The sequence below is a fragment of the Adiantum capillus-veneris genome, chromosome 18, assembly GCF_014529385.1.
Source record: "Adiantum capillus-veneris isolate H3 chromosome 18, ASM1452938v2, whole genome shotgun sequence".
Classification (NCBI taxonomy): Eukaryota; Viridiplantae; Streptophyta; class Polypodiopsida; order Polypodiales; family Pteridaceae; genus Adiantum; species Adiantum capillus-veneris.
The window spans coordinates 140,355,229-140,368,677 of NC_140948.1; the positions used below are offsets into that span (position 1 = coordinate 140,355,229).

The 13,449-nt window shown below is 42.0% G+C and overlaps 1 protein-coding gene across 1 annotated transcript; it reads right to left on the reverse strand.

Moving 5' to 3' along the window:
- Window positions 1–1,472: 1,472 nt before the first annotated feature.
- LOC147436524 (uncharacterized) lies at window positions 1,473–4,273 on the reverse strand. The gene is made up of 3 exons (XM_086489398.1): window positions 3,350–4,273; window positions 3,190–3,263; window positions 1,473–1,851 (listed from the first exon to the last, which is right to left on the reverse strand). Exons 1-2 carry the CDS (start codon window positions 4,205–4,207, stop codon window positions 3,228–3,230), a joined length of 894 nt encoding a protein of 297 aa, XP_086345524.1. The 5' UTR covers window positions 4,208–4,273; the 3' UTR covers window positions 1,473–1,851; window positions 3,190–3,227.
- Window positions 4,274–13,449: the final 9,176 nt, after the last annotated feature.

Genomic DNA, 13,449 nt, shown 5'->3' on the forward strand with positions numbered 1-13,449 from the left:
AATTTGAAGCCTTTATATCATTATTTGAATGTATAATTTGAGTAACGAGACGGGGGATATGTATGAAGCTTAGTGTTAGATATCACTTTGATGTCACTCTATCAATAAGTTGTTGGTTGCATAATATATCTTTGCATTATGAGGCCACACAGTCTCGTAGGTGCCTAGATTTTTGTATAGCCCTAGGTCAGCTTTGGCAAGTGGTGAAGCACATCCTTTGCTACTTAAGTGGAGCTATACATTCTAGGTCATTATCTCCTAAAGAAGGGGATCGTGGCTGCTATACATGTTTTGTTAGACTCCACTTGGGCTAGTTGTCATGACACCTAAGCTCCTGCCAGTTTTTGTATAGTGCTTGGCAGCTCATGCAAATCTTAGTTGGGCAATAAGCAACCCATATTCAAACCCCTTGAATATGTTGCTCTTTTCTTTATGCCAAATGATTTCTCTCAACAAGTAATAGAGAAGCCCACTTATCTGGCTATACTTGAATTTGATTGTGGTTTCTTTTGTTGGTTTTACTCATGACTAGAAACAAATTCATTTGGACCCAACTCGTCTTATCAATGTTTTCCTTGTCCCACAGAAAGTATGCTCTAATTCTACCGCATGACTTCCAAGGCTCAGCATGAAATCTAAGTTTCTGTTGACATGTGAATGTGCCGCCCACAGCTCTTATGCTTTGTTGCATGTGAAACGGTAAGAATAGTTACGTGAAAGGTGAGCTTTCAAGGAGTTCCCCTACAATTTTCAGTAAATGAACTGCCTCTTAAGGTACACAAGTGCTAGTGTTTTTTTAAGCTATTGACCTTGGGTAAGGATTGAATTCTGTAGGGAATTTCAAAATATTCCCCTTGTCGGTTTGGTTAAAATCTACTATTTTGTAAAGAAGGTATGTACAAATCTAGGTCATTGAGCCTGGAAGAAGATGCAAGTGATATGTAGACGCCTGCCTGAAGGTTCTCAAACCATGTGTTCATATCATAAACATCAGAAAATATCACAAAGAACAAGCACAGGCAGTGTAGTTACTTGCCAAAACTCTGTTCATTAATTTGTCAAACTTGACCTTGCCCAAGCATAATAGCAGATTCACGCATTGTCCTTCACATTGTTGAGAGAAAGCAAATTCATCTCATGCATGCAAGCAAGAACCACCGACAATAACATTTACAAACGACATGATTTGCACCAAAGTGAACTACGCTAGTGCACAGATCAGGGTTCAAATCTCAGGGCAGAGGCTTGCAATAGCCGCATGCAAACATAGAGCAACTATCCTTCACAGCCACTATTTTCTACTTTGATAAGCTCTTTGGAATAATCTGTGTTTCTTACCAATGATACATCTGTGTTGGCTACATCATACACCTTTTTGAGCCCACATTACGAAACAGGCATACACCTCGACTTATACGCATGGTGGATAGGGGGTTAATGATTAACATTACGCACTAAACAACAGGTCCCCATTAAGCGTAAAACTAGTAGCTTCGACCCACTAAAATTACTTTAAACACTATCAATCCTCTACTCAAGTTTCAACGGAGACAGTACATATGCTTTTGCTTTTCTCAAGGACTGCAATTGTAATAGACCTGAGCTCAAGTCAATAAATGTCTTACAAAGTGTCCTACAAAATTTAGTAGCCATAAGGACCTACATAAGGTGTGATGGACCGTACAGGACTCAAAATAGGTGACAATAGCTTCGGCCACTATCTCCAGATAAGCAACATTGGCTTCTTTCACTAATATACCCTGCAGTTGAGATTACGATGTACACCTGAAAACCATACTGATCTCAAGTTGACAAGCCGCCTCATATGCACAAAATACCTCACGGCTCTATCTGCAAAGAAGCAAAATTCACATCAAATTAGCCCTTTACGAGAACCCACAGGAGGTCCTCACATAACAAATGTCTTCTAAGCAATGAAATTCACTGAAAGACAAATTGTTACACATAATCAGAATTCGCTTTCTGCAGATATATTAAAGGATGGAAAGTCTTAACTACAAACTCACCGCAGTAAGCCACATGACAATGTAACACCCGAATCGACCATACACAGTACCAACTGGATACTACCACATCCCCACAAGTATGTAGAAAAAGGTTTCAATGAACACTCCCACACACACCTCCCGTACACAAAATACAGTTCCTGATACAACTCCAAAGACTCTACATGTTATATCAACCGACTCCCTTCCCCAACAGCAGGCCACAACATGCAAAATGACCACCAGTGACTATAATATAGCCAAAAAATAGATATACCTAGATGAATCCAGGATAAGCCAATCATACAAAGACAGGTCAAGTCACTTCAGTGAACAGTATACTTCACAAGCCGCATTAAAGTGGAGGACTATACAGCCAAACAAGCCCAATCATGGTAAAAAATGCGAGCGACAACAATCCTGGACACTGACGCCAACTAGGGGCAAAATGCCCAAAAACACATCTGGAATGGAGGAGTCATTGCTCACTGATACAGCCTTAACAACATATTCATGCAAGGACCACAAACAGCACAAGAAGAACAAATTTGTGCCTCCTAAGAGGCTCTAAGACTAACAAGACCTGGCATTTTGCTACAGAAATGAGAAAAGCTCACTAAAGACAAAATGTAAATGTATTCAGCAGACAATCTCCAAAAAGTTCATGGCAAAAGGCACAGATGAGCCCCAGATAATGCCAGAAAGCACCAATAAAAGAAAGTAGAAACTAAAAGCTCATAGTAGACATCCACCAACAATGTAACCCTCAGCTTCATCACACAGTATTGACTGGATACTACCCTGATCCTTATCTCACACTAGGGGGGGTACTTCATGGAGGATCGATGGTTGAGAGCAGGACCATAGATTCCCCCCCCCCCCCCCCCCCCCCCCCCCCCATCATTTGGAGAAGCAGAGATACTATCCCATACATCATTTCCGACCCAAAACACAATAAGAAGTATCATGAAGATTCATAGGTCAGTTGGAAAACCATAAGCAAAACTACTAATTCTCTCTATGATGCAATCATAAAACACATCAGATAACAGCAAAACCTCAATCCTATGTTTTCCTTTGGTGCCTAACAAATCAAGAGGACTCTCATTTGCAAGGACGTACACTATCAAACACATCCAATCAATATACCACGTCCATATAGAGCATCAGAAACATCACTTACCGCAATCTATTGGGGTTAAATAATGCCCCTTTATGCAATCAGCCAATCCGTAAACTGGGTTTCTGCTGAATGATCTGTAAAGAAACCAAATGTGCCCGTTTTGTATACATGCCCGATACAAACAAAATGAATTGATGCAAACACCCAGAAAACTACTTACCGGCTCCGGCTCAGGCGGTTTCACATCAATCTCAACGGGCTTCGCTGTTGGTAGCTTGAGTGCGGCATCCATGAAGGCAGACTCCTCTCCTCTAACCTTCTGAAACCCTACAGACCTAGCAGTTTCATTAAAAAATGCCTGAAAAAGTTGCTCATAATCTGGTTTCACAGCAATGCAGTCCTCTCGCCTGCAGTTTGGAGAGACACAATGTTTATGGTAAGGAGCCTGCAATATTGCAAACGCAATGTCAACAGGCGAAGTGTACGTGTCCTTAGCGGTAACAGTAATTTTCTTGCCTGCTTCAGCTATTAGCTTGCAAAGGCGAGGTGGGATGGAGACATTGCCACGCCCCCATGGACCCTCGTAGGAAACCCCCTCAGGCCCCTCAAGAAGCTTAGAGAAATCTGCATCTGAGAGATCCAGGAATGCATGCCGCGTGGTCTGATATACTAAAATCAAGAAGAACTTTCTGATAGCTGCATATTCTCGTTCGCCCCCATCCACGAAGGAGGCAGTGAGTTGTCTAAGCTCACTGATGATAGCGGCACGTTCTGTTACTACTTCTGCTTCCTTATCTTTGATGGAAGATTCAAGGTTTGTAGTGGGGTAAGATCCATCGTGTTGGGCAAGTCTAGTTTTCTGAATGCGAACGTCATTGCAGAGCATGCGAAAGTCTGCTAACCTGGACTCAATGCGCCGGATCTTGTTGCCCATATGCTTCCAGTCCGGGTGTAGGCGAATGCGCCCGAGCTCCGGCGGGGGAGGTGATGTGTAGTCGAAGAAGCGCTTCCACACTACCTGCTGATACAAAGCCTTGCTACCCCTGTTCCACCTCGCCCTTCTCAGTAGAGCTTCCATGGGTTCCTTCCTTGTCCTACACGCTTAAACCTCTAGGGCTTTAGCGGTAGCGTAATAGGGCGCTGGATATTCTCTCTTTGGATAGTTTCCTACGACGTTAAAACTCTCTTCTTCTTCTCTCTTTTTTTTTTTTGGGGGGGAAAATTACCAAACTAGTCTTGGGATTATAGGGATGGTTATAGTTGAGATTATATCCAAGCGAAGTTGTACTGCTATGTCTATTGATGAAGGTTTTTTCTAGTATACGTGCTACATGTAAATTCTTGCAAACAAAAAGTATTTCAAATTTTTCATCGAATGGTTGGTAGCAGAGAAAGTTGGCTCGCATTTTTGAAGGTGGATGTCGAGTGTGTTTTGCCTTTCTTCTTTTGTAGTTATTCCCTGTACAATGAATGAGGATATTGATACATGTAACTTCACCTTCTGTGTTTTGTGTTATGGCATCAACAATGCATGTTGCACGGTTTGCCGCACCGATTGTCAAGTCGATGTTTTCGGTGATCATGCAGCGCACACCAATTGCGATCGAATCCAACTCGTTGAACTTAGGGTCTAGGAGCCACTACTCAAGGACATTTATGTTACACACATTTGCCTTCAGTTCAACTTTTGTAATATCAGTTTGACTGTACAACTTATTCAAGGGAAGGTTGTTATAGTGTTGGACGTCTAATCTGTGAGTATAAATTATCATTGTAAAGTTGTTGATGAGTCATGCACATGCACTTCATCTATAATACATGCACCCAAGGTACAATTGACATCATCTACGACTGGTTTTATTTCACGAATAATGGTCAAGAACTGAAGCAGTTCAAGGTCTGTTACATGTCTTACAAAGCATGACATCTTGTAGAAAGTTGAATGTAGCCAGTGGACCAAGCTTGTGATATGGCATGTGCTACAAAGCTCCCATGCATGGCTACAAACTGGGGGTATTTGGGCAAGATCACCGAGCAATAGAATACACTTGTTGTTGAAGGGATCTTCCAATGTACTACGCGTTACATCATATTTTGTCTTACGATAAGGTCAAAAGTCGTTTGGGTAAACATGGATAGCTTGTCTATCTGCCTCTTTTATGTCCAAGTATCGCTCATCGGTCTCATGAATAGAGAGGGGATATTGTTGATTTATGCTTGGTATCTTGAACTGGTAATGGAATGTAGATGCAGTGCTGCTCGTCTTGTTGTCGTTGCTCCAATGGCAAAGCGCCCACCAATAATATAGAAGAAAGGGCAGCAGGAGTGTCTATTTCATTTGTATGTTGACCTCATTTATTGCTATATATGTCTCCACACAGGAGGGAAACATAATTTCTAGATTGTGAGCAAAGATGTCACATTGCATGCTCCAATCTTTATACAATGCAGTAATTTCAAACCATGACCTAGCATGACGATGGTAAGCTAGTTTCAAGTTGGCTACATTTTGCTCCCTAGCTTATTGGCGCTTGGATTGTAATCTTCTAGGTCTTGAGAACTTCATACTGACACCTAGTACGGGAGAAACAAGGACATATATAGTATGGCTTCAATTATTTAGACACCTAGTATGGTATCAATTACTTAGAGCTAAAGTAAAGATGCACAAGGTGAATTCACTATTGTGATACACCACATGCATTCACTACTGTAATACATCACATGCATTGGCTAGCAACCATATGCAAAGAATTGTGTGTGTAACTAACATATATAGATGTTGATTGACATCGAGTGTATAGTTCTGAAAACGAGATCTAAATGAACCGAAGCAAAGGAAGTAATGTGGAAAATTCTAAAACAAGTAAATAGATAAAGCATAAATAAATTAAACAATCAATGAGGTGCTTTATTGACCTGCAATGTTGTACTGTTGCTTTTTAATTGTCCAATCTACAAGCCGATATTTGAGTCAAGCTACAAAAAAGCAATGTGAATAGTTAAACATATTGTCTTGCAATGAAGCGTTACGGACTGAAAGTGCAAAGTATATAGTGCACGTCATACAGAGGTGCCATACAAAAGTATGGTGGAGAGCTGGCACTGTGATCTCTCCAAAAAATTATGAGAAACGGAAGTCGTGCCCTGCCCCCCCGTAGTGTTTATGTGTTGCACCAAGCAAACGCATGCGCATGGGGAATTGGATGCAAATAACGAACCTTGCAGTGTTGTCGAGCTGGAGTCGCGCTTGTGCAATTGGAACATGCAGTGTTGTTAATATATATGTCCTCTCTGCCATACACAAAACACGCTATATTTTATGTCTTCTGATCAGTATTACCTTCTCTCTCTCTCTCTCTCTCTCTCTCTCTCTCTCTCTCTCTCTCTCTCTCTCTCTCTCTCTCTCTCTCTCTCTCTCTCTCTCTCTCTCTCTCTCTCTCGTGTAAGCTGCTTAGGCCATCAATTATGTCTTCTTGCATCCTTGCTGACTAATTAGCGTTATGTATCGTGCTTTCCAATTGCACATGATAATGGGTATCTTGAGGTTGGCGTCCCTATAACGGAAGGCACCGTATTCAGTCTGCTCATTGTTACCATATACATGTGGTAGTGATGTGTGTGAACACACTAGGACCGCCGGAGCATTTTTTCCCTCTTTAGGGGGTTTTTTTCCCCTGTGCATTGTATATACGCCCATCACTCTAGGGCTATCTTTCTTTCATTGCACACTAAGTAACACACACTCTATTGTGTGCCTTGAGCTTCCTTCGTCTTCTCCAAGTTGTGTGCGTTTCTCTGCAACCCTAATTCCAACAATTGGTATCAGAGCAGGTTACGTCCTCCCGGGCTTAGTCTCCAGCTGCTCCAGTACATGCGTTCGAAGGTCGACAAATATTTTGGGCTCATTTCGGCCTCCGCTTCCACTACAGGCAGATCTGCACATGCAATTTCGTCATTTTGTGCAGAATTTTTTTCAGTGCCATTTTTTGCATAACAGATGCCTTACAGTCTTCTACGGTTTGTGCTATATAGCACATGTTGTTCCCACTTCATTTCTCCTCTTTTCGGGCAGTTTTCACATCAGGTGCAGCATTTAGCATGGCTGACAACAACACAGATGTGTTCAAGATGTTTGCTGCTGAGGATAGGTTGGATGGGGACAATTACCCTATGTGGGCTTACATGATGCAACATGTTCTTGTGTCAAAGGGTGTCTAGATTATTGTGCAGAGCATTGATGTATGTCCTGGTTCTGAGGATGTAGGCGATGTTGAGGATGTTGCAGGTCTTGCTGCAAGGATTGCTGCTATTAGAGTTGTTTTGCCTACGATAGAACAAGCTCCTTGGGATGTAAAGGATGCGTAGGCTCATGCATTGATTGTGTTGTCTGTGAAGCGCACTATTGTTCTTGTTCAACAAAATCTTCAAAATAGGCCTGCGATATTCTAGCTGGTCTTTATGCAAGTCGCAATGAGGCTAAAATTGCTTTGCTGCGTAAAGAGATGGAGTCGAAGATTATGCATGAGGAAGATGATATGGACATTTTTCTTGCTGGTGTCAAGGATATCAATGAGAAACTTATTTCTGTAGGTGAAGTCATTTCAGACAGTTCTCTTGTGGAGATTGTTCTTGATGCCTTACCAGATTCTTACCAGACTTTTGCTAGTACTTGGAGACTTATGACCTAAGGAAATCCCGAAGTTGTCAAGTTTGATGCATTATGCACATTGCTGTTGCAAGAGTCACTTTCTAGAAAAAACAGGACTAGGCAGCGTGCAGTTAAACAAGCTTTTATTGCTTCTCAGAGAAAGGGCGGTAACAGCAATACAACCACTTCTTATGGTTCTGCTGCGAGTGGAAAAAATTATGTTCCTAATGCTTCTGCTAGCAGCAATTCATCTGGAAATTCTGGTGATAAGAGCAAAAAGAAAACGTGTTGCCATTATTGTAAAGCTAATGATCACTTGATCAAGTCGTGTCCTAAGTTGAAGGCCAGAGAGGCTAAGAAGAAAGAGGGTGGTTCCACTGCAAATGCTGGTTCCACTACAAATGCAGCCATTGTTGAGTCTTCTGTGAAAGGAGACTGTGTTGCTGATGTTGATGCAGGATGGGCTTTTAGCGCAGAGTGCACTTACAATCCTGATGTCCACGATGCATGCTTGTCAGTTGCTTTAGATTCACATGTGTGGTATTTTGACAGTGGTGCTACAAAGCACATTACCTCACATCGTGAATTGTTCACCTCTCTCGAGTCTGTCCCTCGTGGGAATTCAATCACTTGTGCCAACAATTCCGCTTATCCAGTTCAGGGAGTTGGAAAGATTGTGCTTATTGCTGCTAATGGCAGTTCTTTCACACTTGTTGATGCACTTTATGTACCTGGATCAAGAAGAATCTTTTGTTTGTATCTGCACTTGCTAGACTTGGACTTGTGGTCAAATTTGTGGATGACAGATGTACAGTTCATGATCTCAGTTTTGGTGATGAAATCGTTGCATCTCGGCTTTTGTTCCATGGGCTATATAAGCTCACTTTGTATGATAAGTGTGCGAAAAATTTTACAAATGCATTTGCAGATTCAAGGGCTATTTCAAATGCAAAACTTTGGCGTGCACGTTTTGGTCATCTGAATTTTGCCAGTTTGCTGCGTTTGCGTAAGTGACCTATTTTTCCTCTCAGCAACACCATTTTGCTGAGGTGTATAAGGCACTATACATTGGTGTTTTATCCCATGACTAGCCAGAAATGCATTGAATTCATGAGACATATATTCCCCCCTCGATCGGAACGGAGGGTGCCCATAGTACATTTCGAGACATTTTCAACCATAGCCAGAAATTGTTTGAAGCACATAAAAACTTTGGACTTTGCTTTAAGCGGAAATACCCATGCATGCCAGGAGTAATCATCAATGAAAGTCACGAAGTAAAGGTAATTGCCCAAGGATGGAGTTTGCATGGGCCCACAAACATCACTATGCACGAGCTACAACTTGCATGTGGCCCGAACTGAACCATCCTTTGGAAACTTAGAACACTGCATCTTACCCAAAATACAGCCTTCACAAACATGTTTGACAGGTGCTTCAAGAGGCGGCAAAGAAGCAACCATACAGGTGTCCTACGAAAGCTTTGCAGTCTATTACTCCATATGATGCATGGCATGATAGAAAGCCTTCTATTGAGCACATGCGTGTTTTTGGTTGTTTGGCATATGCTTTGGTGCCACAAACACAACGCAGAAAATTGGATGATAAGGCTGTCAAATGTATTTTTGTTGGTTATAGTGCTGAAAGCAAAGGTTACAGGTTGTATCATCCACAAACAAAACGTATTCTGGTTTCACGGGATGTAGTGTTTGTGGAAGATTCTATTCAATCCTTATTGTCATGTACTAGAAACAGTAATGTAAGCTCACATGACATTTATGACACTTTGTTGCCTCTTTTCAGTGGTGGAAATAAGAATGTAAGTTCCAATGAGGCAAATGTACAGCCTATGGGGGTTTCTAAAAATGTTATAGATAAGCCTATTACATGCAGATGTACATGATGTACTTGATGAGGAAAGGGCTGAAAATGAGCAGGCTAGAAGTATGCCAAAATGCCTAGTGCACACTTTGCATGCCAGAAAATTGGATGCACCTTTGTCTAGTCGTACTCATTCATGCTCTTGCCATGCATCTTATGCATCAGATTGTTATGATTTTCATGTGTCTAGCTTACATGATGTTGAGGAGCCTCTGTCTTTTGATGAAGCAGAGAATTCAGAAAATTGGATGGCTGCCATGCAATAAAAATATGATGCACTTATACAAAATGACACATGGACTTTATGCGATTTGCCTCCTGGCAAAAAGGCCATTGGTATGAAGTGGGTTTACAAGTTGAAACACAAGCCGGATGGTGAGATTGATCGCCATAAGGCTCAACTTGTTGCAAAGGGTTATGCACAACAAAAATGCATAGATTATGAAGAGACTTTTGCTCCCACTTGTCGTATGACTACTGTGCGTTTTCTATGTGCATTGGCAGCTCATTTTGGTTGGGATGTACATCAATCAGACATTGTTACTGCTTTCTTGAATGGTGACATATTTGAGGAAGTTTATGTAACGCAGCCTCGCGGTTTTGTCATAAAAGGACAAGAGGACAAAGTGTGCAGATGTAAGAAGGATTTGTATGGGTTTGAAGCAATCTCCTCGTGCTTGGTATTAGAAATCTAACACTCATTTGGTCAAACGAGGCTTTCGTAACAGTCCAACAGAAAGCACATTGTATGTAAAGCGTGAGGGTGATGTACTTTTCATTGTGGTTCTTTATGTTGATGATTTGCTGATCACTGGACCAAATGAGAGACATATTGTTGAATTTACGGCTGATTTGAATGCTACTTTCAAGATAAAAGATTTGGGGCTCTTGCATCATTACTTGGGTATACAGTTTAAGCAGTGTGATGGTGGCATTGCCTTGTGTCAGAAAAGTTACATAGAGACATTGCTATGTAAGTTTGGACTTGAGGATTGCAAACCTATTGCCACTCCCATGTAAACAACTTCAAAGTTGAGTCTACATGATGTTGGCAATCTTGCTGATGTCACTCTTTATCAAACTGATGTTGGCTGCCTCATTTATGTATGCAACATGAGGCCGGATATTCAGTTTGCAGTCTCACAGGTCAGCAGATTTATGCATAGCCCAGGGTCTAAGCATTGGCAAGCTGTCAAGAGGATTTTCCGCTACCTTAGTGGCACTTTACATCTTGGCTTGTTTTATCCCAAAGGGGGATTATTGCCGCCAGACTTACATGCTTTTTCGGACTCGGATTGGGCTGATTGTTTTCACACGCGAGTGTCCACAAGTGGTTTTTGTATCATGCTTGGCAGTTCATGTATATCATGGTTGAGCAAGAAGCAACCTACTGTGGCCACTTTGAGTTGTGAGGCTGAGTACAGGGCAGTCTTCACAGCTACAGTTAACTGTGTATGGCTCATACGCCTTATGGCTGATTTGGGTGTTGGACAGGACACTGCCAACACTATCTACACTAACAGTCAGAGTGCATTGGCAGTTGCGAGGAACCCAATTTTGCATGCTCGCACAAAGCACATTGAGGTGAATTACCACTATGTCAGGGAGAGGCTCAGCAGGAGAGATAAGCTTGGCTTATCTGCCAACGCAGGACAACCTTGCAGATCTTTTCACAAAGGCATTGTCTCGTGAGAAGCTTGAAGCTTTCCGCAAAGCTTTGGGCTTACTCCCCTTTGTGGACTGATCATGTCCTCAGGGCATGGCACTTCCCTTTACTCATGTGCCAGCTTTCATTCACCACATCACTTCAGGGGGGATTTGTTACCATATACATGTGGTAGTGATCTGTGTGAACACACTAGGACCGCCGGGCATTTTTTCCCTCTTTAGGAGGTTTTTCCCCCCCAAGCATTGTATATACGCCCATCACTCTAGGGCTATCTATCTTTCCATTGCACACTAAGTAACACACTCTCTCATGTGTGCCTTGAGCTTCCTTCTCTTCTCCAAGATGTGTGCGTTTCTTTGCAACCCTAATTCCAACACTCATCAATAATCCAAATGCGCATCTTGCAAACTACTATTATGTGATGCTCATGGGCAGTAGTACGGTTGGCGTTCCGCTTAATATCATTTACCTTCAAAACAGAGCCAAAAAGTGGCGAGGACGTTGTCAAATTTAGCAATTATGAAGCCCATACTACCTTGCATTTAGCTGCCTACTAGGCATTGTGGCAAGCTATGACCAACCAGAACTTGTAAATGCCCCATGTTATACTTCTCAATACATCAACATGCGGTTCAAGGCAACATGGCGCCGAGTTTTTCAGTCCGTTTGATGTATGTTATTTCCAAGGGGTTTGAATCAGGGTCTCAATCAAGTAGCAATTCTCTTCAACACCGCCCGAAGGTGAGGGTACAATGAGTGTGTTTTTGTGGTCATAGAGACAGTATATTCAAGATCGTCAGCAACAACTTGGCAAGAAGGGAGCTCCAAAGTAGTAATTGTTGTGTGTTTAGATCCACACGACCAACATTCCCTACCTCGTATTAAGCTCCTGAAGAGCAATGCTGCAGTATACTATTGTCAATTGCGCCCGCATTGGTTACCGCTTGCACGTGGTTTAGCAAGAGAAGCTCTTTACAGGCAGCAATATTGGCCATATTGTCTGTAAAGTTTTTGCTATCCCACCCAGTTGTTGGATGGCAAGCAGTGAGCTGCTGTTGGAGGCTAATAGGTGCTGACATATTGGTATGTGTATCTCCAAAAATGCCATTACTCCGAAGTACGTGCTCTTCGGCTTCTCTAGCATCAAATCTCTCTGTGTGGAAAAAAGAATTAGCTTTCGCTTCTGTTCTTTGACTATTCTTTTGATCCTGGTGGGCAACGTAGACACTTGCATGATTGACTACTTGACTTTGCTGCAATGTTGCTGCATCTCCTTGGAGCTACACATTAACCAACTCCCACAGACGCCATATTCTGTGTTGAATTGGTCACAAGAGATGTTTATATTTGTCTACAAATCCTTTCAAAATGCTTGTATCAAATTTTCAGATAGGCTATCAAAAGAGCTGGACGAGAAGTGCGACTGAAGCCAACCACTCATTAGACCATGACTTGCACTCGTGGCGATATTTCCCAATGCCTTTCCTTCGACATTAAGTTGTCTACCACTAATCCCCTCACACTCTCTGCTAAAAGCGCAAGTAGCTAGCATTGAAGTTGCTGGCTTAATTACTTCAGGATAACATCGAGTCATAAGCTTATGTGTGATCGATCCTGCTAAGATTTTCAACCTTTGTCCACTTTGACATTTACTCTTTCCATTTTTTCGCCTCTCTACATCGTGAACAGCCTGATAGCATTAACAAAAGAATGTGTTGAACGGGCGAGTAAAGGCAATGAGTTTTGGTGATTCGACTATAGATAAGGCCAACTGATCATTGATTGAAATCTAATATCTTCTGCTTCAGTAGCACTAGTAGATTTCAATCGATGATCAGGCCAACTGATCATCAATTGAAATCTAATATCTTTTTCTTCAGTGGCACTAGTAGAACATACCTCTGCCATGGGTTGATCGCATGAAATATCCGATCTTTGAGAGTGCTCATCACATCGACGAGCATCCGAAGTATTCTCCAACTTTATGATCTACGAAATATAACCAGGGTTTGAAAGGTCTCCGGTACTCCTTTTCGGTTCTGTCCGGCTTACTGCTACACGGGCATACTACGCGGAAAAGAATTGGTGTGAATCTTGAGAATTAGGCATGTGGACCTAC